The 26,227-nt window shown below is 42.2% G+C and overlaps 2 protein-coding genes and 1 long non-coding RNA gene across 7 annotated transcripts in view; 2 read left to right on the top strand and 1 right to left on the bottom strand.

Moving 5' to 3' along the window:
- LOC112851241 (orphan sodium- and chloride-dependent neurotransmitter transporter NTT5) overlaps window positions 1–26,227 on the top strand; it is a 79,858-nt gene that overhangs the window by 17,265 nt on the left and 36,366 nt on the right. For 3 of the 5 annotated variants that reach the window (XM_086690377.1, XM_086690375.1, XM_086690381.1), the window contains exons 2-4: window positions 106–178; window positions 4,109–4,288; window positions 7,769–7,851. The gene's annotated coding sequence lies outside the window, so the exon portion shown is untranslated. Of the gene's footprint in view, window positions 1–105; window positions 179–4,108; window positions 4,289–7,161; window positions 7,387–7,768; window positions 7,852–26,050; window positions 26,157–26,227 lie in introns of those variants that run through there. The other 2 variants (XM_086690376.1, XM_086690379.1) reach the window with 2 other exon arrangements.
- On the top strand, window positions 9,071–24,882 carry LOC112850799 (orphan sodium- and chloride-dependent neurotransmitter transporter NTT5-like). The gene is given in 13 exon segments (XM_086690388.1): window positions 9,071–12,620; window positions 13,010–13,167; window positions 13,357–13,483; window positions 13,685–13,861; window positions 14,085–14,138; window positions 14,141–14,196; window positions 14,363–14,601; window positions 21,615–21,701; window positions 21,703–21,799; window positions 22,132–22,330; window positions 22,470–22,575; window positions 22,818–22,871; window positions 24,341–24,882. Coding segments are annotated over 13 exon segments (1,872 nt in total). The 5' UTR covers window positions 9,071–12,262; the 3' UTR covers window positions 24,501–24,882.
- LOC147573741 (uncharacterized) lies at window positions 16,236–26,154 on the bottom strand. Its single transcript, XR_015245001.1, has 3 exons — window positions 26,018–26,154; window positions 24,878–25,005; window positions 16,236–16,500 (listed from the first exon to the last, which is right to left on the bottom strand). It is a non-coding gene; the product is annotated as an uncharacterized LOC147573741 (long non-coding RNA).

Here is a 26,227-nt window from a genome sequence, read left to right as displayed (position 1 = left end):
TCCCCATTTGCCAGAAAACTCGTTTTAAGGAAGACCCTTTTGGAATGTGTTTCAGAGACGTGGCTGTATTTTTCATGAATACAATTTTCCTTTCCTCTCCCCCAGGGGAGCGGAGAGTCCGAATCAATGTCAACAGCATGGGATTACGAGAATCGGAAGTCCTCCTGGTTATTTTGAGGTATGTTACATTTCAGCTGCTGGCGAGATATCTAGTTGTAATGAACATTTGTGCTTTTTTTTTTTTTTTAAACTTTTTTTTAAGTGGGCTCCATGCCCAAGGTGGGGCTGGAACTCAGGACTCTGAGTTTAAGAGTCTCTTGCACTACGGACTGAGCTAGACAGCCCCGCCCCCACCCCCTTTTTGGAACATTTGTGCTTTTTTTTTTTTTTTTTTTTTTTTAATATTTGTTTTTATTTTTGACAGAGAGAGAGCGCGAGCATGGGAGGGTTCGAAAGAGAGGGAGACAGAATCCAAAGCAGGCTCCAGGCTCTGAGCTGCCCAGCCCAGAGCCGGAAGCAGGGGCTCAAACCCACAAACTCTAAGATCATGACCTGAGTGGAAGTTGGATGCTTAATGGACAGCCACCCAGGTGTCCTGGAATATTTGTGCTTCTTAAGACAGCTGCCACCTTTACCTACATGTCTCCAGCTTCCTCAGCTTGCTTAACTTTTGTACAAATTGAATTAAGATTTCTCTTTCTGTTTACTTCCTACCCGCTAAAAGCATACATGTTCATATCGTTCTGTTTCTTAAAGCCTGTTAAATAAATCACTTTTAGAGGTCTGTTCCCTGCAGATTTTTTCAAACTTTTTAAAAAGTTCATTTTTAAAGTTTTTAAAAAAATTTACTTAGAGCGCACACACAAACATGGGAGGGGCAGAGGGAGAGGGAGAGAGAATCCCAAGCAGGCTCCGAGTTGTCAGCAGAGCCTGACCTGGGGCTCAGTCTCACCAACCATGAGATGGTGACCTGAGCTGAAATCAAGAGTCCCACGTTTAATCCGCTGAATCACCCAGGCATCCCTTTCCTTCATTTTGCTTTGCTTTGCCTTTCCTTTCGTTTTCTTTCTTTCTTTCTTTCTTTCTTTCTTTCTTTCTTTCTTTCTTTCTTTCTTTCTTTCTTTCTAAGGAAACCAGTTATTTTATTACCTTTGGCTAATGATTCTAATATTTGGACTCGTTTGCATTTGTCATCTGTTGTTTCTGTCCGTTCTCACTAGTAGTGCCTTTTTTTCCTTATGTGCTATGTATGCTTCTTGTTCTTGACAAATTATTTTTTTTTTAAGGTTCTATTTTTAAGTAATCTCTACACCCAATGTGTGGCTGGAAGTCACAAACCCAAGATCAAGAGTTGCACGCTCTACTGACCGAGCCAGCCAGGCACCCTGACAAATTATTTGTAGGAATAACTTAAGGCCTGAGAATGAAGATGTCTTACTCCAGGGAGGGTTCCGATTTATTCTGCAAAGTACTTAGGGGCACCATTAGTCTTGTACTACTTATACTGAATTTGGGAGGGGGGTTGGTATATTACTGTGGTTTTAACTTGGATTTTTCTGATGACATGTTGAACACATTTTTCAGATGTGTATTGGCCATTCATATATCTTTCTTTGTGAAATATCTTTTCAAATCCTTTATCCATTTTTTAATTGAGTTGTATCTATTTTTAGTAAGTTGTAGGAGTTCTTTCTATTCCCTAAATACAAGTACTTTGTCAGATATATATATGAAGATAATTTTCCCTTAGCCTCTGGCTTGCTTATTAATTTAGAAAATTAATCAAGTCTTTTGATGAGCAGAAGTTTTTAAATTAAAAAAAATTTTTTTTAATGTTTCTTTTTGAAGGAGAGAGGCACAGCATGAGCAGGGGAGGGGCAGAGAGAGGGAGACACAGAATCTGAAGCAGGCTCCAGGCTCTGAGCTGTCAGCACAGAGCCCGATGCAGGGCTTGAACTTACAAACTGTGAGATCATGACCTGAGCTGAAGTCGGACGCCTAACCAACTAAGCCACCGAGGCACCCCAATGAGTGGAAGTTTTTAATTTGGTGAAGTCTAAATGAATACTTTTTATGATAATTGTATTTTGTGTCCTGTCTATGAAACTTTACCTACTCCTAAGTCATGAACATATTCTATTATATTTTCTTTTAAATATTTATTTATTTTTGAGAGAGAGGGCATGAGTGGGGGAGGTGCAGAGAGAGAGAGAGGGACAGAGGATCCAAAGCAAGTTCTGCGCTGACATTAGAGAGCCCAATGTGGGGCTTGAATTCGTGAACCGTGAGATCATGATCTGAGTCGAAGTCAGACATTCAACAGACTGAGCCACCCAGGTGCCCCTCTTATATTTTCTTTTGAATGCTTTATAGTTTTAGATTTTACATTTAGGTCTGTGATTTATGTCAAAATAATGTGTGTGTATGGTGCAGAGTAGGGTTTGGGTTTCATTTTTTTTCCCCCATATGGATATCTAGTTATTCTAGAAAGGACTTTTCCCCCTCCAATTGAATGTGTTTGGATTCTCTATCAAGAAACAAAAGACCAATACATATACTTACGGGTCTGTTTTTGAGTTACATTGTTTGACTTTTGCATGTTAAATCAACCTTGCATTTCTGGAATAAACTCCATGTGATCATTATTTATTATCCTTTTTATATATTGCAGCATTTGCTTTGTAACATTTGTAGAGGATTTTTGCGTCTATGTTTATGAAGATACTGGTCTGAAATTGTCTCTTTTACTAATATCTTTTTCAAGTTTTGGTATTTGGGTCATAGACTTATAAAATGGGTTGGGAAGTGTTTCCTCTTCTTTCCTGGAAGTAATTGTGTAAGGTTGGTGTTATTTTTTTCTTTCAATATTTGGTATAATTCACTAATTATTAACTGTTTGGGCCTGGAATTTTCTCTGTGGGAAGGGTTTTGATAAGAAATTCAACTTATTTAATGAAACTGTACAGATTTCCCATTTCATTTGATTGCAGTTTTGTTAAGCTGTATTTTTAAGAAATGTTCTCATTCATCTAAGTTGTTAAGTTTATTGGCATAAGTTTGACATCATATTTTCTTATTCTTTTAATGTCTATAGCATATATAGTGATAACCTCACTATCATTCCTGATATTGGTGATGTGCATGTCTCCTTTTGTCTTAATCTGTCTAGGGGTTTACCAGTGTTGTGATCATTTCAAAGAACCAGCTTTGGCTTCTTTACTTTTTGCTATTATCTGTTTTCTACTTGTATTTATATTTTTCTTTGTTCTTTTTTGGATTTATTTTGTTCTTGTCTTGAAAGCTTTTTGTAAGACATTGATTTGAAACCTTTCTTTCTAATAACAGAATGTAAAGCTATAAAATTCTCTCTAAGCATTGCTATTGCTGCATCCCACAAATTTTGATATTTTGTATTTTTATTATCCTTCAATTTAAAATACTTTATAATTTCTTTGTGACTTATTCTCTGACCTATATATTGCTTAATAATATATTCTTTAATTTCCAAGTATTTGCAGCTTTCTTACACATTTTATTGATTTCAAACTTATTTATGTTGTAGTCAGAGAACAGACCCTGTGTGATTTCAATCCTTGTAAATTTATGGGTACTTGTTTTATAGCCCAGCCTATGGCATTGATGAAGTATGTGTGTTCTGTTTTGTTTTGTTTTGTTTTGTTTTAAGTGGGTTTTAAACCCAGAGTGGAGCCTAACTTGAGGCTTGAGCTCACAACCTTGAGATCAAGACCTGAGCTGAGATCAAGAGTCTGTTGTTTAATGGACTTAGCCACCCAAGTGCCTATTTGGGGGTTTTATAAATGTCAATTAGGTCAAGGACGCTTGTAGTGTTATTGGATCTTCTATATCTTTACTGATATTTTGGTCTTCTTTTTCCCCATCACTTACTGAGAAAGAGTGTTAACTTCTACCATGATTGTGGAAATCATGTAGCCTTTAGCCTTTGTAAATTTTTGCCTCATGTATTTTGAGATTTGTTATGTTTGCATACATTAGTTGTCTTCATGATGAATTGACATCATTTTTTATCATTAGTAAGTATCCTTTTTTTTTTTAATTTTTTTTAACGTTTTATGTATTTTTGAGACAGAGAGAGACAGAGCATGAACGGGGGAGGGGCAGAGAGAGAGGGAGACACAGAATCGGAAGCAGGCACCAGGCTCCGAGCCATCAGCCCAGAGCCCGACGCGGGGCTCGAACCCACGGACCACGAGATCGTGACCTGAGCTGAAGTCGGATGTTTAACTGACTGAGCCACCCAGGCGCCTCAGTAAGTATCCTTCTTTAAATCTGATAATACTCTTTACCTCAAAGCCCATTTTATGTTACATTAATAAGGTCACTACAGGTTTGTTATGCTTCATTTGCAGGATGGGTCTTTTTCTATTAAGGTACTTTCAATCTATCTGTGTTTTTGAACTTAAGTTTCATCTCTTCAGAAGCTTATAATTGGGTCTCTTTTATTCATCCTGACAATCTTTGCCTTTTATTTAGTTATTTTTTAAATTTGTGCCTTTTAATTAGAATGCTTAAACTAAAAACGTTTCCTGTAATTATTGACATGGTTGCATTTTGGTCTCCAATTTTCTGTTTGTTGATTTTTTTTTTTTTTTTTTGGATAGCTTGAATCATTTTTAGTGTCCATTTTTATTTATTTATTGTCTTAGTAGCTATAACTCTTCACAACATTTATTTAGCAGTTTTTCTAGGGATTATAATTCATACTACTAACTTTTTTTTTAATGTTTGTTTTTATTTTTGAGAGAGAGAGACAGACTTGAACGGGGGAGGGGCAGAGAGAGGGAGACACAGAATCTGAAGCAGGCTCCAGGCTCTTAGCTGTCAGCACAGAGCCGTACGTGGGGCTTGAACTCATGAACCGTGAAATCATGACCTGAGCCGAAGTCGGACTCTTAGCGCCCCTAGACTTAACTTTTTATCTCTGTTGTGTTTCCCAATTTTTTTCCTTTTAACTAAAAGTATTGTGCCACAGGCTAGTTTCTCTACCTAATTTTTTCTTCATCTCGGAACACTTGTGGTTCAAATTAATGCTTCCTGCTAATGCTGTGGTGGCACAATTTGTCTCAGGGAGAGACCTATTAACTCATTCACGTTTTCTCTAAAGTGGCTCACACATTGGCTCACAGATTTTTGCACCCTCTGGGATACAGCTTCTGGAAGCTGTTGGTTCATTGGAGCAGAAGGGCTTTGGAGAGGGATTCTGTTTCTCTCCAACAAGCTGCCTGGAAAATTATAACTTATTTCCTAAAACATTAAACGACTTCATCAGGAAGGATCGATGTCAATTAACCCCTTAGTGACTACAGTTTGATCCTGTCTGTTGTGTATGTAGCAGGATTTTCTCCATTGTTTAAAATTTAAGTTTTAGTTAATATACAGTGCGATAGTGATTTCAGAAGTAGAATACAGTGATTCATCACTTACATACAACACCCAGGGCTCATCACAAGTTCCCTCCTTAATACCCATCACCAATCTAGCCTATCTCCTACCTACCTCCCTCTGTCAATCCTCAGTTTGTTCTCTTGTTAAAAGCCCTTGTGGTCTTTTCCCCTCTCTTCTTTCCTCCACCTTCCCTTCCCATATGTTCATCTGTTTTGTTTCTTAAATTCCGCATATGAATGAAATCATATGATATTTGTCTTTCTCTGATTGACTTATTTTGTCTAGCATAATTCTTTTCTAGCTCTGTCCACGTCATTGCAAATGGCAAGATTTCATTCTCTTTGATGGCTGAGTAACATTCTATTGTATATATATACAATATTTTTATCTATTAATCAGTCTATGGACATTTGGGCTCTCTCTATAGTTTGGCTATTGTTGATAATGCTGCTTTAAACGTTAGGGTGCATGTACCCCTTCCAATCTGTATTTTTATATCCTTTGGGTAAATACCTAATCGTGCAATTATTGGATCATAGGGTAGTTCTGTTTTTTGAGGAACCTCCATGCTGTTCTTCAGAGTGACTGCACCAGTTTGGATTCCCACCAGCAGTGCAAGAGAGGTCCCCTTTCTCTGCATTCTTGCCAATACCTGGCTTGTGTTGTTAATTTTAGCCATTCTTACAGGTGTGAGGTGGTATATCGTTGTGGCTTTGATTTGTACTTCCCTAATGTTGGGTGATGTTGAGCATCTTTTCATGTGTCTGTTAGCCATCTGGATGTAGTCTTTGGAAAAGTGCCTATTCATGTCTTCCTCCCATTTTTTAACTGGGTTGTTTTTTTGGTGTTGAGTTTGATAAGTTCTTAACAGATTTTGGATACTAACCCTTTATCAGGTATGTCATCTACAAATATCTTCTCCCATGGTGTAGGCTGCCGTTTAGTTTTGTTGATTGTTTCCTTTGCTGTGCAGAAACTTTTTGTCTTGAAGTCCCAATAGTTCATGTTTGGTTTTGTTTCCCTTTCTTTTGACAATGTGTCTGGTAAGAAGTGCTCCAGCTGAGTTTTGAAGAGGTTGCTGCCTGTGTTCTCTTCTAGGATTTTGATTTTCTCACATTTAGGTTTTTTATCCGTTTTGAATTTATTTTTGTGTATGGTGTAAGAAAGTGGTCCAGTTTCATTCTTCATGTTACCATCCAGTTTTCCCAGCACTAGTTGTTGAAGAGAGTCTTTTTTCTATTGGGTATTCTTTCCTTCTTTGTCGAAGATGAGTTGACCATATAGTTGTGGGTCCATTTCTGGGTTTTCTGTTCTATTGATCTGTGTGTCTGTTTTTGTGCCAGTACTATCTTGATGACTACGGCTTTGTAATATAGCTTGAAATCCAAAATCATGATGACTCCAGTTTTTTTTTTTTTTTTTTTAATTCAGGATTTCTTTGGCTATTTGGGGTCTTTTGTGGTTCATACACATTTTAGGATTGTTTTAGCCCTGTGACGAATGCTGGTGGTATTTTGATAGGGATTGCATTAAATGTGTAGATTGCTTTGGGTAGTATAGACATTATAAGAATGTTTGTTCTTCCAGTCCATGAGCATGGAATGCTTTTCCATTTCTTTGTGTCATCTTCAGTTTCTTTCATAAGTCTTCTATAGTTTTCAGGGTATTTTTTTCTTCTTTTTTTAAATTTTAGTTTTTTTGTTATTTTAATTTTTTATTTATTTATCTTAGAGAGAGAGCAAGAGTGTGGGCATGAGGTGGGGAGAGAGGTGGAGGGAGAGAATCTCAAGGAGGCTCCATACTCATCGTGGAGCCTGACATGGGTCTTGATCCCACAACCCTGGGATTGTGACCTAAGCCAAAATCAAGAGTCAGACCCTCAACCTACTGAGCCACCCAGTATGCACTCAGTGCCATAAATTTCCTTCCAAGTACTGCTTTCATTTCATCTCACGAATTTTGGTAAGTTTTGTTTCATTTTCATTTAGTTAAAAATATTTATAAATTTCTCTTGAGAGTTTTTCTTGATCCATGTACTATTAGAAATGATTTGTTTAATCTCCACGTATTTTGGGATTCTCCAGTTATCTTTCCATTAGATTTTTAGTTTAATTCAATTGTGAACTGAGAGAAGACATTGTATGACTTTTTGTTTTTTGAGTTTGTTAAGCTGGTTTATGGCCCAGGATGTGGGCTTGAGAAAAATGTGCATTCTGTTGTTATTGGATGAAGTGGTCTGCAGATGTCAGTTATATCCAGTTGATTGATGGTGTTGTCAGATTTGACATATCCTTACTGATTTTCTGCCTGCTGATGTTCAGTCTTTGTTTTCTTTGCTTTTCAGTTCCGGAGGTTTCTGTTGAGAGATCTTCAGGCTCAGTGTTTCTTTCCTCAGCCACGTCCAGTCTACTAAAAAGCCCATCAAAGGTATTCTTCATTTTTGTTACAGTTTTGTTTTATTTTTTAATCTGTCAGTTCTTTTTGGTTCCTCCTTAGGATTTCAATCTCTCTGTTTACATTGCCCATCTCGCATGCCGTCTACTTTATCCATTACAGCCTTTAGCAAATTAATCCCGGTTGTTTCAAATTCTCAGTCTGACAATCCGAGCATGCCTGCCATGTGTGGTTCTGATGCTCACTCTGTCTCTTCAAATTATGTTTTTTTTTGCCTTTTGGTATGCCTTGTAAATTTTTGTTGTTGTTGTTAGCTGCAAATGACGTACTGGGTAAAGGAACTGCTGTAAAGTAGGCCTGTAAGTAATGTGGTGATAAGGTGTGGGGAAGGGCAAGTATTCTGTGCTGGGTCTCAGTCTTTTAGTGAGCCTTTGGCCCTAGACTGAATTTCACAAGTGTTTCTTGGGGCTTTTTTCCTCCTCTCTTAGGTGGGACAGGATGGCTGGAGTGGGCTGGAGTTGATATTTTCTTTCCCCTAGCTCAGACTGACTTTGATATTACCCCACAGATTAGGCTGTGGTTAACTAGTTTCTCCTGAGGGCAGGCCTTGTTAAGAATAGAGTGCCCTGGAGTATTTCAGTATGGCTCCTTTTTCCTTCCCCTTCTGGAAGCCTGAGGGGATTTTCAGCCTATATTCCATGAGAACTTGATCAGGCTCCCGGAGGTCAAACTCACCAAAATGTGCCTCACCCCAGTGACTGGGTCCTCCTGGAGTTTTAAACTCTCGGATTGTCCACACTGAGCCTCCAGCAATTTGTCAATTACAATTGAGTTTTTCCCTCTCTGGCACTGGTTCCTGTTATGCCCAGAATTCATGATCCCCAAAGACCACCAGGGAGCCAAGTCCGATGCAAAAGCAGAGCCTTTATTCGAGCTAGCTCAAGCTCAATCCCCTACCTGCACCAACACAGCGGTGAGATGCCGGGGAGAGAGAGCAAGTTTCTTTTTTTTTTTTTTTTTTTCCCCAACGTTTATTTTTATTTTTGGGACAGAGAGAGACAGAGAGAGACAGAGCATGAACGGGGGAGGGGCAGAGAGAGAGGGAGACACAGAATCGGAAACAGGCTCCAGGCTCCGAGCCATCAGCCCAGAGCCTGACACGGGGCTCGAACTCACGGACCGCGAGATCGTGACCTGGCTGAAGTCGGACGCTTAACCGACTGCGCCACCCAGGCGCCCCGAGAGAGCAAGTTTCAAAAGCACAAAGATTTTATAGGGGTCTAGGGATAGTTGGTGAGGTAATGGCAGTGGCCTCAGCCGATTGGCTGGGGAAGGGTCGGAGTCCTGTTACGCAGGTTGCCAGTCGTGTTTTGATCGGGAAGTTTGAACGGGTGAGCGGGAGGTTACTCAAGGGGAGGAGGCGTGGTCTGAGGTTTCTGCGATTTTCCCGGAAAGGGGGCATGTCGGGGACTTAGTCACTCAAGGTGGAGGACACAGAACAAGATGGAGTCGGCCAGCGTAGGTCCGCTCTTTCAGTTCCTTGGCAGTTTCTCCTCCTAAATTTCTGCTCCAGTAATCAAGTAATCTTTGTATTTGACTATCTGTCAGTCTTGGGGGCAGTGGTTTACTCTGTGCCCCTACCTCCCTTAGGAATCCAGTTATTGATTTGCAATCTGTTCAGCTTTTTACTTGTTAGGATGGAGTGGTGACTTCCAAGTTCCTAACATGTGAACTGGAAACTGGAAGTCCAACCCAGCTGCTTTTCGAGTTCTGGTATTAACCTTTAAAAAAATTTTTTTTAAATATTTCGTTATCTTTGAGAGACAGAGAGAGACAGAGCATGAGCAGAGCAGAGAGAGAGGGAGACACAGATTCCGAAGCAGGCTGCAGGCTCTGAGTTGTCAGCACAGAGCCCAACGTGAGATCACGACCTGAGCCAAAGTCAGACGCTTAACCAACTGAGCCACCCAGGCACCCCCAGTATTAACTTCTTATTTTCACATAACTTCAGACTTACAATTGTAGTTTCAATCTTGCAATTCTTTCATCTTTCCTTATCTTCATGACTTTGATCAATTTTTAATGAAAATAATCCAGTTCTTTTATAGAATGTTCCTCAATTTGTGTTGTCTAATGTTTCCTCATGATTGGATTCTGGTTGTACATTTTTGGCAGGAATAGCACTGAAATGATGTTGTGTTCTTTTCAGTGCATCATATCAGGAGACAGATGATATCAGTTGGATTTCATTACTTGGTTCAGGTGGTGTCTAACACTATAAAGGTACTATTTTTCTGTTTTTTGTTTTTGTTTTTTGTTTTTGTTTTTTGGAGGAGATATGTTAATACTGGGCAATTATTTGTCCCCACCAAACTTTCTTGTGTTAGTAACCATTGATGATTCTTGCTTGAATTACTTATAAATTTCAATGGTTTCCAAATGATGACTTTCTAATTCCATCATTCCTTATACTTTTATTAGTTTTCATTTTGCTGTAAGGAGAAATTTTCCTTTTGCTCATTTATATCGTTATGGATTCATGGATTCTTACTTTATTCTATGGGTTCTCATCTGTTACTATTATTTATTTTGATGCTTTAGTTGCCCCATACATGGGTGAAAGAACTCCTTCAATCTGACTTCTGTGTCCAGTATCATCTTTTTATTTTTAAGTTTATTTATTTTTGAGAAAGAGAGCACGCAAACGAGGGGGGGGGGCAGAGAGAGAGACGGAGACATAGAATCTGAAGCAGGCTCCAGGCTCTGAGCTCAGATCCTGACACAGGGCTTGACCCCACGAATGGTGAGATCATCACCTGAGCTGAAGTCAGCTGCTTAACCAACTGAGCCACCCAGGCACCCCTCATCTTTTTATTTTTAATTTTTACATGTCAATACATACTTTTCTCGATTATTGAAGCAATACTTTTTTTAGACATTTTAATAAAATAAAATCAGAGAGAAAGATATAAAAATATCTTATTGTCTTCTACACATTGGCATATTTTCTTTCAGCCTTTGCTTTCATTATGCTTTTAAAGGTAGTAGAGCTAGAACTATAGATACAGATTTGCGTCTCAGTTTTGGTTTTTAACCTGTCATTGAATTATAAGCATTTCCTGACCTAGTAAGAACTCTTTCCAAACAGTATGTCTCACAACTGATTGTTCTTGTGACCCAGATGCGCTAGTGCTGCCCTGAGACCTACCTGTTGCCTCTGCTTTTGGATGGCATGCTCCTTCCCCTCCTGAAAGAAAAATCCAGTTCCCTCTCTCTTCCCCTCCCTTTTTTCCTTTTATTTTTCAGCAACACTCCTTGCCCATTCTCTTGTAGAGCATTTGAGGAGTCAGCAGCAGGTCAGAGTGGCAGAAGTGCAGAGAGGAGAGTGTCCCCAGATGTGAGGTAGAGCACCGTCCTCTTGCTGGGGAAAGAGCAGTCAGTGGGGAGTTGCGGGGGGCGGAGATAGACAAAAACGAGATGAACAGTCAATAGCTAATCGCATCAGGAGGTGAAAAATGCTATGAAGAAAAATAAAAGGGGGTAGGATGGAGAGAGTAGTGGGGATGGGTAGCTGCTATTTTAAATAGGTGGATAGGGAAGACCTCTCTGGTGAGGTGATATTTGAGCAGAGACCTGAGTGTTCTACAGATGAGAAAGCCCAGAGAGTTAAAGGAACCTTCCTAAGGTTATAAGCAAGATGTATTAAATTCATTTCTTTATTTTTTCAGTTTTTTAATTTATGTAATCTCTACACCCAGCATGGGGCTTGAACTTGTAACCCTGAGATCAAGAGTCACACGCTCTTCTGACTGAGCCAGCCAGGCACCCTGAAGTTTGTTTCATTGATTCAAAAACCCACTATAAATGGTACTTCTCTCCATAGGGAGTATACCTCAATGTTTTTAGAAGCCCTTTGAGTGCGATTCCCAACTGTTAGCTTGGCTATCTCTACCCTTCTCCCTTGTACTGAAATATTTCTAAGAGGTAAAACTTATATAGAGATTTTTATATGTTTTGACTCTCAAATCTAAATGTAGGTTTTGGTGTCTTTAAGGTCTGTTCAGGAAGGTGAACACCCCATTGAAAAAGCTGGAGCTGCTCCAGGGAGTCTGCCTAGAATGAAGATAGAGGCCCAGGATTCCACATCTTTACTGGCAAAAGCCATCTCTACTGAGACAGAACTTTCTGAGAGTGCCCAAGAAAGACAATCTTGGGAAGATAAGGGCATGGCTCCCTGGCCTGCGATGGTCCGGCTTTCAGAGTCCCAGGCTTTGGAGGCCCAGGTGGCAAAGGCTTAGGCCTGGGAGATGCAGGCTTGTGAGGCCAAGTACAGAGCTAGCCAGTCCAGGCACATCTCTGCATTGGAAGTGGCAGCTACCGGGGCACCTGGGTGGCTCAGTCGGTTGAGCGTCTGACTTTGGTTCAGGTCAAGATCTTGCAGTTCATGAGTTCAAGCCCCGCGTCAGGTTCTGTGCTGACAGCTCAGAGCCTGGAGCCTGCTTCGGATTCTTTGTCTCTCTCTCTCTCTACCCCTTCCCCCCTCATGCTTTGTCTCTCTCTCTGTCTCTCAAAGATGAATAAACGTAAAAAAAAAAAAAAAAAAAAAAAAAGAGTGGCAGCTACCCTGACCCAGAAACCCTTATGTGGGAAGGGGCAGGTTGCAGAGAAGGAAAAGAGAGAGGCCTTTTTTAACCGTCCATGCTGGTCCAATAAGGTTGAGTACATCCTGACTCAGGTAGGCTACTCCATGAAGATGAGTGATCTCTGGCATGTTTTCTTCCTATGATCTCACAATGGAGGTTGTAAGTTTGGGGACCAGGAATCATGGATCCACAAGAGGCTTCAAACTCCAGGGTTTCTGAGATCTGTAGAGGCTGGAAATGTGGTACTCTGAGCAGGATAGGAGTCAGGTGCCTGAACACTTAGGATCATAAGAGGGTAGGGGTGCAGGGTATCAGAATATAAGGATGGTGGTCCAGGGTGGGGGTGGAAACTAGGCATCTGGGTCTTACAGAAACTAGGGGTGAAGGGGTACCTGGGACTATGAGGGATGTGGAAACAGTTGAGCCCTGATGCCTGTGGCCCTGAGGGAGGTCACGGGGTGGGGGAATGTGTTTTCCCGGACCCCCAAAGAAGTTTAGGCACTGAAAAGCCAGGTGGTTCTCAGAGCCCTCCTGGCTCCCTTGCACAGGCAGTTTTCTCATCTTCTGTATCCACGTGCTGTTCTTGATCGGGGTTCCTCTTCTATTCCTGGAGATGGCAGCTGGTCAGAGAATGCATCAGGGCAGCATTGGTGTATGGAAGGTCATCAGCCCCTGGATTGGTGGTGTGGGGTATACCAGCTTCATGGTGAGGAGTCCTGGGCTGCCCCGGCCTGCCCTTTACACCCCACTCGCACCCTGACCCTTGTCCTGGGATGGGTCCCATGACTTCACTTCCACAGGTCAAGTCTCTTCATTTCCCAGTCCTCTCTCTCTAATCCCCTCTTTTTTCCTGTTCTCATTCTTCCTCCCCAGCCACCTCCCTTGTGGCCCTCAGGTGTGCTTCATCACCAACTTATACTTGAATGTGGTCAATGCCTGGATCCTGTCCTACTTGGCCCAGTCCTTCCAGTTTCCAGGTCCATGGGAGAACTGTCCCTTATTGATGAACTCCAGTGAATTTGGTGAGGAAGAAGTGAGAGAGGAGGAGATGGGGAAAACAGCTGGAAGGGAATTTGGAAGAGGAGAAAGGAGTGAGGAGGGATAAAGAAGAGGAAAATCTTAGAAAGAAGAAGAAATGGGAGGGAGAAAGAGATGGAGGAAGTGGGAGAAAGGCTAAAGAAAAGGGAGGGATCACCCTATCTAGCAGGCATGTCCAAAGACAGGTCCCCCCAGATCCTGAAGGACAACACCTTCCATGTACTTCTGGTACCTGCTGACCTTGAAGGCCTCAGACAGAATTGAGGATGGTGGGTCACCAGTCTTCAGTCTGAAATTGTTCTTATTGGTGTCCTGGTATCTTGTTAGCGCTTTCATTATTAATGGGCTCAAGTTCTCTGGAAACATAAGCCACCATTGACGTTCTCGGATGCCTTAGACCTCATCTAATATTGTTATCACTGATCTCCTAATGTCTTGCTCCTTCTGGCCTTTTGTTCCCACCAGCCCTTGACCCTTGCTGAAAACTGTCTCCTCCTCACTTCTGACTCAGAACTTTTGATCCCTGTTGATTGTTGGTTGACCCCTCACTGGTACATGCTTGCTGATATGTCCCATTCTCAATTCAGGTAATGTATGTCTTGGTACCAGTCTCTTATTGCATCGTCCTCAGTTTCCTCATCTGTGTCTACTGCTCTAAGGGGCAGTATTTGGCCTTCAGTATTTGATGCTTTCCGAGGTAAAGTACATCTTTCTCACTCTGCTACCGGGCCTTGGCAGACTCCTATTGTCTATTTTTAGGGCATCCTTTCCCCCTTATTACCCCGTGTCCTTCCCCCCATACTTGCTAAGGTTCTCCTCTCCTTCTTTGACATTTCACCTTGTACTTGTCTTCCCCCTTTTAGATACCAACTATGTACAACATGGATGTATGGCATGAAGTAGGGAACCGGGTCTTGTTTGCCTTGTGTCTAGGCTTTGGCCTTGTCTCCTTATCCTCGCACATGTACCCATCCAGCAACTGTCTCATTGATGCCTTGGTCGTGACTCTGGTCAACCTGCTCAGCATGCTGCTGGTCACATCTTTTTACTTCTGTGTCCTGGGCTTTTGGGCCACAGTCATCACGCACCGCTGCAGTGAGAAGTAAGGCCAGCCCCTTAGTTGAGGGTGCCAGCGCCAGGGAACTACAAAACCTAAAGACCCTGACTTTCAACGTGCTACAGAGACTCCTGTCCACAGCTGGCAACATCAGGTGCACTTGCAAGTCTCTACTGTCCCGTGGAGCAAAACACAGAGACAGTAGAATCTCTGTCATATAATATTTTGCCCAGAGCCTCTTTCTGGCCCTAGAAATCTTCAAACTCAGAGATTGCCAGCCATCCACTTCAGAGTACCACCACAGAGATAGGCTAAAAGTGGCAAACATTCAAGATTACTCTGGTCTCAGATACCATCTAAGAGCACACCTCTATGGAGAACTTTCCACTTGCTGAATGTTTTCACTTTTAACTTTCAACTCCTAAGTTTAGGGATTTCTGTCAATCTGTCGCACTTAAACCCCAAAAGGACTCTCAGAACGAGATTTTTTATTGTCTGCTCACCCCTTGTTTTTCATTCTTTAGGCATTAGTTTCAAAAACACTCATCAGACATTTAGAAAGAACTCTTTGTGTACCACAGAGATGTGGACAGGTGAATCAGACCACAGTTCTTGCTTTCACTGAGTTTTCAGTTTTCAGAGGGAGGAGGTGGGGGAATTGCATAATCGGACAGTCACAGACTCATGATAACTAATAACAGGGGTGATGGGGAGTATAGAAGACAGAGCCTTTAATTCTGACTGGGCTAGTCAGAGAAGGACTCCTAGAGGAGGCAAACCTAAGCTGAATTTGTCCCTATCCTAATCCATGTAAATAAGCACTCTTTTCTTCTAGAATTAATCCAGGAATATTCATGTGCTTATGTGCAAGAGTCCTCTGGGGTGTATACTTAGGAATGGAATTGCTGGGTAGGGTGCCCACACCTTTAGTCTTACTGTGTGTTGTCTCATTACCAAAATGGCTTATGATGTGTGAGAATTCTGCATATCCCACTTTCTGCACGTTTGATTACACTTGGTCACACTTTAAAATTTTTGCCAGTCTGGTGGGAGTGTAATGGTATTTTTTAATGTTTAAAAAACATTTTATTATGAGGTATTACCTACATATAGAAACACACATAAAACAACATATGCAGAATAAATAACTATAAAATAAACAGCACCCATGTTAACAACTAGAATGACCCATAGAAGATCTCTGTGTATCTCTAATTATAAACTCTTTCCTCACACCCACTGTCCTGGCTTTTATGGTAATTAGTTCTTTGTTTTTTTTTTATATTTTATTATCTACGTATGCATATCTAAGTACAATATAGTTTAACGTGTCCATTTATATAGTTTAATTTGTTCATTTACATATACATTCTCTTTGTATTCTTTTGTGTTTTACTTCTTTCATTTCAATGTGTGTTCATAAGATTCATCCATATAGTCTGTGCTTTTAATGCTGTATAATGTTCCAGTATGTGAACATTCCACAATTTATTTATCCATTATACTATTGACCATTTAGAGTCTTTCCAGTTTTGGGCTATTAAAACAATGCTGTTCTAAACATTCTTACACGTGTTCCTGATGTACTACACATGTGCTTATGTGTGTAGGGTATATATCTATGAGTGAGATTGTTGATGACGAGTTCTATGTTACCGTGTGACAAATCACTCCGAAAGTAAATGGCTGAAACCAAGAATGATTTATTTTTTCTTAAGATTCTATGGGTTGGCTGGCAAGTTCTTCTATTGGGCTTGCATGGGTTAACTCGCATGTCTGCATTCAGCTGGGCCCAGCTGGGACTGCACCACTTTGCTGTGTGCGGTGTTGACAGGGCTCGCTTGAGCGCTCTGGTCAGCTGGTGGGTCCGCAAGGCCTGCTGTTTCCGGGAGGCCTCTCTGTGTGGCTAGCTTGGGCTTCCTCATATGACAGCTCACAGAGAACCTAGGTGGAATCAGCAAAGTGTCTTGAAGCCTAAGCATGGGAATACTCTCATTGTCGTTGCTGCTACATTTCTTTAGTCAAAGGAAGTCACAAAGCCACCCCAGATTTGAGGGGTGGAGAAACAGACTTTACCTCTTGATGGGAGGAACTGCAAAATACTATGGTCATGTTTCTACCCCACGTATAGCTTCAGTGGATAATGCCAGGTTACCTTCCACAGTATTTAGGATTGTAATGGTCTTTCCTTCCACAGTATTATTAGGATTGTAATGGTCTTTCTATCTCTTGTTGCTGGTCTCACTGTCATACACACACACACACACACACACACACACACACACACACACACACGCTTAATCTCCATGCTAGAATGCACAGCAAATAGTTACAGAATTGCTAGCTCATTCCATTGAGGAAACATACTAATCCCAGAGTTCACTATTTGTTGACAACTTTTTGTCTTTATCCTGAATTTTATAGTTAAAATGCTGTGTTCAAAATTACTTGGGTAAGGGGCGCCTGGGTGGCTCAGTTGGTTGAGCGGCCGACTTCAGCTCAGGTCATGATCTCGCGGTCCGTGAGTTCAAGCCCCACGTTGGGCTCTGTGCTGACAGCTCAGAGCCTGGAGCCTGTTTCAGATTCTGTGTCTCCCTCTCTCTCTGACCCTCCCCCGTTCATGCTCTGTCTCTCTCTGTCTCAAAAATAAATAAACGTTAAAAAAAATTTTTTTTTTAAATTACTTGGGTTAGTTCTTTTTCCTTCATTCAGTATGATTGTCACTTACTTGAAATACAGTTATGTTCATTTGTTTCTGTTTATATGGAATTTTAATGTCCCTCAAACTTTTATTTTAATGTGAAACATTAATATGGTTTCAAAAGAGAAAATTATACAAAGGGACACTCAGAAATTTCACCAGCACTTCAACCCATTTCTCATCCATCCCTTATAGGTAAACCGATCTCATTATGTTTTTATTTATCCTTCCTGTGTGTGTTTGTAAAAACAAAGAGAAAGATGTATATATTTTTATTTACCCTTCTTTTTATTTAAAAGGAAATTGTTTTGGGGCGCCTGGGTGGCTTGGTTGGTTAAGCGTCCGACTTGGGCTCAGGTCATGATCTCACGGTCCGTGAGTTCGAGCCCTGCGTCGGGCTTTGTGCTGACAGCTCAGAGCCTGGAGCCTGTTTCAGATTCTGTGTCTCCCTCTCTCTGCCCCTCCCCTGTTCATGCTCTGTCTCTCTCTGTCTCAAAAATAAATAAACGTTAAAAAAAAAAATTTAAAGGAAATTGTTTTAAATGTTTATTCTTAGAGAGAGAGAGAGAGAGAGAGAGAACGAATGGGTGGGGGCAGAGAGAGAGGGAGACACAGACTCGGAAGCAGGCTCCAGTCTCCGAGCTGTCAGCACAGAGCCTGATGCAGGACTCGAACTCACAACTGCGAGATCATGACCTGAGCCAAAGTCGGATGCTTAACCGACTGAGCCACCCAGGCCCCCCTTTTTACCCTTCTTTCTTATGCAGAAGTTAGTTTTTATCCTTTTTTCATTTAACACTATATCCTGGGAATCACTTTTCCATGTTAATTTTTTTCTTAGATGATCTAAGGCCTGGTGGTAGTGCCTGCCGTCCTGTAGATCAGTGGCTCCTCTATTCTTTAGAGTTCTCTTCACTCCTTAGTATGTAAGGCCTTGTTACAGTCAATAACTGGACACCATTAAAAGTCAAACCATTTTCTCTTTGAAAGATACCCGTGAAGATAATGAAAATGCATGTCCCAGTATTGGAGAAATTTATATGTTCTATACATTTATATTCAGAATATGTAAAGAACTCCTAAAACACACTAAGAGGACAACCCAACAAAAGTGTGCACTTAACTTTCTACAGTCTGTTTAGAATTAATACTTCAGGGGCATCTGGGGGGCTCAGTCAGTTAAGCATCTGACTTCCAACTCAGGTCATGATCTCACAGTTTGTGAGTTTGAGCCCCACACTGGGCTCTGCCACTGGCAGTGTGGATCCTGCTTGGGATTCTCTCTCCCTCTCTCTTTGCCCCTCTCCTACTCACACATTCACTCTCTCTCTCAAAATAAATGAATAAACTTTAAAAAAATGTACTGTTTGCTGTTGGGCTCCATTTCTGATGAGGAATTTGTAGTCTTTGAGATTGCTGTTGCTGAATATGTAGTGTATCATTTTTCTCTGCCTCTTTCAAGATTTTTTAATGTTTAGTTTTCAGTTTGATTTAAAAAATTTTTTTAATGTTTATTTTTGAGAGAGAGAGAGAGTGAGCTGGGGAGGGACAGAGAGAGAGGGAGACACAGCATCCGAAGCAGGCTCCAGGGTCCGAGCTGTCAGCACAAAGCTCGACGTGGGGCTCGAACCCGTGAACTGTGAGATCATGACCTGAGCTGAAATCGAGAGTCAGACACTTCACTGACTTGAGCCACCCTGTGCCCCAACAAGTGCCCTCCTTAATACCTATCACCCATCTAGCCCATCTGATAAAGAGTTAGTATCCAAAATCTATAAAGAACTTATCAAACTCAACACCCAAAAAACAAACAACCTAGTTAAATGGGCAGAAGACATGAATAGACACTTTTGCAAAGAAGACATCCAGATGGCTAACAGACACATGAAAAGATGCTCTTTTTCCTTTGAAATACTTCCAAGGTTGTCTTTTATTATTTAAGCACAGCAAATATAATCTTCAACAATTCTAATATTTGGAAGTAACTTTAGGTCAATTTTTAGTATGTTGTTTCTGATGGTTATTGCTCATGGTGTCTTCTTTTTGTGTACTTAATTGTCTCTTTGTCCTATTTATTTGACCATTATTTGTAGGAATTCTTAAGGCCTAGGATGAAGGTATATTCCTATAAATAGGACTTTTGTTTCTACCTGATGCATAGGGACATTAGAAAGAGACTACTTGAAACTCAGTTCTTGGCTTGAGTTCTTGAGACAACCAGGATCAAATATTTGGGCTGCACATCCAACCTAGGATTGACTTGGTTATGACATGTCAGGAACTTTATTTTTAAAAAAATTTTAATGTTTATTTATTTTTGAGATAGAGAGAATGAATGAGCTGGAGAGAATCTTCACAGACTCTGAAGCAGGCTCCAGGCTCCGAGATGTCAGCACAGAGCCCGACACAGGGGCTTGAACTCACAGACTATGAGATCATGACCTGAGCCAAAGTGGGACGCTTACATGACTGAGTCACCCCGGCGCCCCCCAGAGTTTTATTTATTTTTTTATTTTTTATTTTTTGGAGTTTTATTTTTTAATGTTTATTTATTTTGAGAGAGAGAGAGAAAGTAAGTGATTAGGGGAGGGGCAGAGAGAGAGGGAGAGAGAGAAAATCCCAAGCAGTCTCCATGCTGTCAGTGCAGAGGCTAACATGGGGCTCGAACCCATGAACTGTGAGACCATGACCTGAGCCAAAATCAAGAGTCGAGTGCTTAACCGACTGAGCCACTTAGGCACCCCATGTCAGCAACTTTAAAACATTTCCCTTTGTTCTGATCATTTCTGAAGCAGCCTTCTTTGGCATTCCCTGTCTTGTGGAAGGGTTGAGTGCAAGCTTCTGGTTCATTTTTTTTTTGTTTTTGTTTTTTTTGTTTTTTTTTTTTAATTTTTTTTTTCAACGTTTATTTATTTTTGGGACAGAGAGAGACAGAGCATGAACGGGGGAGGGGCAGAGAGAGAGGGAGACACAGAATCGGAAACAGGCTCCAGGCTCTGAGCCATCAGCCCAGAGCCTGACGCGGGGCTCGAACTCCCGGACCGCGAGATCGTGACCCGGCTGAAGTCGGACGCTTAACCGACTGCGCCACCCAGGCGCCCCGCTTCTGGTTCATTTTTATACTGAAGGTGTAGTAGCCCTTTGAATTGCGAGATTAGGGGAAGACCTTCTGGTCTGATTCTTACTTTGTGCAGGCTCTGGTGCTTTATATCTGACCCTCATTCTCCTTTTATTTCTTAAAAGTCATAAAATTGGAAACTAGGGGTATAGTGCTGTATTTGGCTTTTACCTTTGGGAACAAGTTGCTTTGGAAGTCCCCTTTCCCCACTGTTTTTGTGTGCACTTCAATTTTTGTATAATAATTTCTCATTTTTTTTTCTTTTTTTTTTTTTATTTATATATGAAATTTATTGTCAAATTGGTTTCATACAACACCCAGTGCTCATCCCAAAAGGTGCCCTCCTCAGTACCCGTCACCCACCTTCTCCTCCCTCCCACCCAATTTCTCATTTTTTCAATATTTTAATTAAGAAGATTAAAAATATTTTTCAGACTTTTAACTTATTTACAGTGAGAAGGTTGATCCAAATATTTAGCTTGCCTATTACCAAAAGGACATACAGTATTTTGTTTTCTAAAATGTGATCAAACTATACTTAGTTCCCTGCACCTTGCATTTTGCTCTTAGCAGTAAGTTGTGTCAAGCCTTCTACTGCAGTTCGTGTAGAGCAATGAATTGGATTTTTAACGATCTGTAGGAATTGGTCAAGTGAAGAATGGTAGTGGGGTGAGGGTGGTCTTGGGCATGAAAGAGCATGGCCAGCCCTGAAATTGTAAGTAGTTAAGTGTGATTAGAGCATAAAATGTTCAGAGGATCATGGGAGGAAGATAAGGTAAATAGGTCAACAGGATTCAGATGAAAAAGTCCAAGCAGTTTCTCTCACTAGCTCACCTCCAGGGCAGCATTATGTACATGGTAATCTAAGTAAATGGTGCTTCCTGACATTCGGTAATGCAAAGCCTAGAAGATTGCCTTTTACCCACTAGTTAAGAAGAGAGCAAGGGAAGAGGTAGGTGGTGAATAAGACACCTGTCACTGCAGCAGATATCCCAGAGTTCCTGTGAAGATAATGCAAAACACTCCTCCTGGGCTTCCCCCATGGTCATAAGTTCTCCAGGCTCACATAAATTCATGATCCTGGAGGTGAGTGCCTTCTAGGTTTCGCCTCAGGCTCTACCGTGCCTGGATCAATAATGCTAGGTTAGTGGTGCCCTTCCTTATCTAGAAGATAAGGGAAAAGGAGGTGATCTCCTGAGGGGCCAAATGGTCCTGTGTGATTCAACTCCTTACCCCCAGGAATGCTGAAATGCTTGAGAAGCTGATAACCATAGGGAAATTCCCTCTTGAGGCCCAGCCCCCTTCCAATCGGGTTGATAGCCCTACTCTGCCTTGACTCCTGGCTGGACAGCCTTCTCCAGCACATCAAGAGCATTGTCCTCAGCCACTTGAGTGACTGCAACTTAGAGAAGCAGTTTTTGAAGGTCAGTAAAAGTAGGTGAGCAGGGCGTGGAGTTACTCAAAGCCTTTTGTGAAACAGAAATTTCAGCTTTTGCTAGCACCAGAAAAACATCCCAGAAGCACCAGGATAACCTGCAGCCCAGATGATGCAGAGAACTAGAACTTGCAGAATGCCCTCCACGGGTAATGCCAGGTAGACTGGTTTTCCATGTCAGAGGGTCAGCTTGGAGATCTGATTTTCTCAGCGACCCACAGCTTTTAGGGAGTTTTCCAGGGAAGGTAGATAGTATCCTTGTCTGTATTTTTTTGTTAAGTCCAAGGACACTTTAACTCCTACCCTCTCTCCCCTCAACAGGTTAAGGAGGGCCCAAGCCTTGCATTCATGGCCTTCGTTGAAACCATGTCATTCATTCCTGGGTCTGTCTGCTGGTCTATCCTCTTCCTGTTTTTGCTGACATTGGGGCTGAGCACCATGGTAGGGATCATGCAGGGCGTCCTAACCCTACTCCAGGACACCTTTTCTTCTTTCAGGAAATACACAAAACAGCCTACCGGTACTCTGACCAATGCCATACTCCTACCAATGGCCCTGATTTATCTGAGACTCTTACCCAGCTCAGGTCTATAACCTATGCTTAGCCCTTGTCACCCAACTAGACTTCTGACCTTGATCCCATCCAGTGTTCCCTCCAGTGGTTGTCTTTGGGCTCATGTTCCTGTGTGGCTTCTTCTTCACTCGACCTTCAGGCATCTACTTCATCAGCCTGCTGAATGAATACTGAACAGTCCTCCCCATCATCATCATCATCATCATATTTTTTTTTTTAATTTTTTTTTTCAACGTTTATTTATTTTTGGGACAGAGAGAGACAGAGCATGAACGGGGGAGGGGCAGAGAGAGAGGGAGACACAGAATCGGAAACAGGCTCCAGGCTCTGAGCCATCAGCCCAGAGCCTGACGCGGGGCTGGAACTCACGGACCGCGAGATCGTGACCTGGCTGAAGTCGGACGCTTAACCGACTGCGCCACCCAGGCGCCCCCATCATCATCATATTTGAAAACATGGCTGTGGGCTGGGCCTGTGGGGCCAGGAGGTGATAGCTTGGGTCTATAGGGAAGGTTGACCCCTTTCTGGTTGCTTCTTTTGTCACCCAGCTAGAGTGATGCAGGGACTCTTAACCTCAGGGCCTTCGGAGAAACATGTTTATTCATTCATTTAACATATTTCTTGAGTGCTTAATATGTGCCAAGCACTGTTTTAATCACCAAGGTTATTGAATAAAACAAGCATCCCTGTCCTCAAGGAATTTATATTCTATTGCTGGTGATAGGCAGTAACCAGATGAACGAATAAAAATCAGGGGCGCCTGGCGCAGTCGGTTAAGCGTCCGACTTCAGCCAGGTCACGATCTCGCGGTCTGGGAGTTCTAGCCCCGCGTCAGGCTCTGGGCTGATGGCTCAGAGCCTGGAGCCTGTTTCCGATTCTGTGTCTCCCTCTCTCTCTGCCCCTCCCCCGTTCATGCTCTGTCTCTCTCTGTCCCAAAAATAAATAAACGTTGAAAAAAAAATTTTTTTTAAATGTCAGGTGGTGACAATTGACAGGAGAAAATCAAAAGGTAAAGTAAAATGATCAAGAATGGGAGTATGTGTGGGTGCTAATTTAGGTTGGATTGCAGGGAAGGCCTCTCTGATAAGGTGACATTTGAGCAGACTCCTGAAGGAAGTGAAGGAAGGAGCCATGATTTTGAGGAAGTGTTCCAAGTAGAGGAAACACTGAGTACCAAGGCAAGAGGAAGCATCATGCCTGGAATTTTTGAGGAGCAAGGAGATCGGAGAGGTTGGAGTAGAATGTTCCAGAGAGATAACAGGAGATCAAGGAAGACCTTCTAAGCTATAGCAGTACTTAGTTTTTTTCTGCAGCACGAGAGGAGGCATTGGAAGGTTTTGAGCAGGGGAGTGACATCGTCAGATTTATTTAAAAAAATACCTATGACTGCTGTGTGGAGAATAGACTATGAGGAGTCAGGAGTGAAGCAAGGAGAACAGTTGGGTGCTATTGCAATATTCCAAAGAAAAGACAAAGAGAAGGGCCTTCGTGGCCAAAAGACCCCACTTGGATATTTATTGCAATTGAGAACATGCAATAAAGGAGTTGGATACATGGGCTTGAAGAAACTAAGAAAAGTTCCCCCCGAGGGTCAAGTGTTGCTGCCTTTTCCAGTCTGAGCTGGTTAGTATGGATACCCAGCATGTAGAAGAGTCCCTCACACATCATAAACATTTTCATATTCATGGAATGAATGAAAGGGACTTGGCCTTTATCCCAAGGGCATTAGGTACCCATGAACAATTTTGAGCAGTAGAGAAATGTTTGAAAATTTTTCTTGGGTCGCGATGCAAGACTGACTAGGGAGAAGACAAGAGAGGATGAGTCTTGAGCTGAGGCAGAGTTTGGGAGATGAAGTAGAATATTTGAAAGATGCTAAGGTTGGGCTGCCCTCCACCCCCAAGGCTGGGTGAGGCCTGACTAGGCCTTCCACAGTCTTGTGGCCCTTCCTCCCAGGTTCCTTGAAGACTTTGCGATCATGTGGGGACCCCTCATCTCTCTCATCCATTGGCTGTGGTGCTTTCCCTGTCCCATTGTGCTGCTAGCCCTGTTTGTGATTACTCTGATTCATCTGTCTCTGAAGACTATCACCTATGTGGCCTGGGACTCAGTGTGAGCTTCTTTCCCTAGACACTAGACCTTGCTAGAGAGTGGGGGCCAGATCTTTCAATCCACTCATGGCCTAAAGATGCTATCGTCTCATTCTCTGACTCCCTGAAGACTCATTGGTCATCTGCCCTGGTTCCTATCCCACCCTTCCCTTCTACAGTCCTCACTTTTCTGGGAACTTTGATGTTCTGAACCCCTTTCCCATCTTTCCACAGTCAAAAGAGGTGCTTCACCAATACCCATCATTGGGGCTTCTTGCAACAATTGCCCTTTTTCTCACTGTTATCCTCCCCATCCACACATATTTTGCATACTGCCTCACCCACAGGATTCCCTTCAATCCCACAAGCCAGGGTAAGCCTATGGTATCTTCCAAATCCTTACCCTTCATCCAGCCAATGCCCGTTAAAGAGGTCCAAAAGTAGGAAATCCTGTGAGGTGATAATCAAGTTGCTGATCAACCTGTTGTATGATTGCCTAACTTCATTCATTTGACTTGACATCACACATTCCTGGAAATAGCATAAGAGGCAGCTCATACCAACTTGCAACTGTTGATGTCCCCAGACACAGAACTGCTATTATTCCCAAAAGTAGAGGCATAATTTGGTGGACACATGGGGCCTGACTTTGCATCCCCCTCTCAGACCCCATCCTTCCTGGTTACCACTGTCACTGTGTTTTCCCCATCCCCTTCCTCAGTATATACACACGCCCATGATATTCACTATTTGTCATGTCTACCAAATCTGCTTCTTGACTGATCTGTCCAGCTCCTGGAAGGAAACTGGAGGAGTAATGTTGTTGGTCAATAGATCAGTCCACCAGGACTAAGTCCTGGGTGTCAGCGATTTTTTTTTTCTATAAATGTCTTTTTCCCAAAAGTCTTCCATTCTTTTGAGAGCCAAATGTCCAGCCTAGAGTTCCTGCCCTATCCTTGTCATGGCAAATTCAGATCTAGATTACTAGACTTGCTTTGTCTAGGGATTGGCCTTTAGCCAAGGGAAACGTGGGAAATGGGGTTTCAGCTAAGATGGAAAGGATATTAATCACTTGCCAATGGGACATGGTAATCATATATGAGTCTAAAAATTTTATTTTTATTTTTTTAAGTTTATTATTTTGAGAGAGAGAGACAGAGTGGGGGAGGGACAGAGAGAGAGAGGGATAGAGAAGATCTCAAGCACTCTCTGCACTGTCAGCACAGAGCCTGATGCAGGACTTGAACTCATGAGCTACCAGATCATGACCTGAGCGGAAACCAAGAGCTGGACACTTAACCGACTGAGCCACCCATGCACCCCTAAAAATTATTTTTAAAAAGAGGCTCCAAGACTGTGAATCAACACAAGTGGTTTAGGGAACTACCTATTGCTGAGCCCACTAGGGCCCCATATCTGCGTGGTAGGAGACCTGGCAGGTTTTACTACAGGGCTAAGTCAAATGAATTTGCCTAGTGGGTGATGACGAGTGGGTCTCTCAACTTCCGGAGGGGTGAGTCCACAACTGAGCTGACGTACTTACCAAAAGGAGATAGGGGTCAGTCAGCGACTAGGATTGGGAGCTGTGGGTAGAGGTGGTTGGGATTCCCGAAGATCCAGGGAATGGGTTTCCCTTAAGTACTCAGAGATCTCAGTATTTCGGATTGCTCAGCTACCACAGGGTAGTTGCCTCTACCTAACTCCGTGATTAAGGAAGAAAAAGCAGACATCCCAACCATTGGCGGGTGGGACT

The sequence above is a fragment of the Puma concolor genome, chromosome E2 (assembly GCF_028749965.1).
Source record: "Puma concolor isolate L17-30 chromosome E2, mPumCon1.1.hap2, whole genome shotgun sequence".
Lineage (NCBI taxonomy): Eukaryota > Metazoa > Chordata > Mammalia > Carnivora > Felidae > Puma > Puma concolor.
The sequence above is the reverse complement of the archived record's forward strand: the minus strand, read 5'-3'. Positions and strand labels throughout refer to the sequence as shown.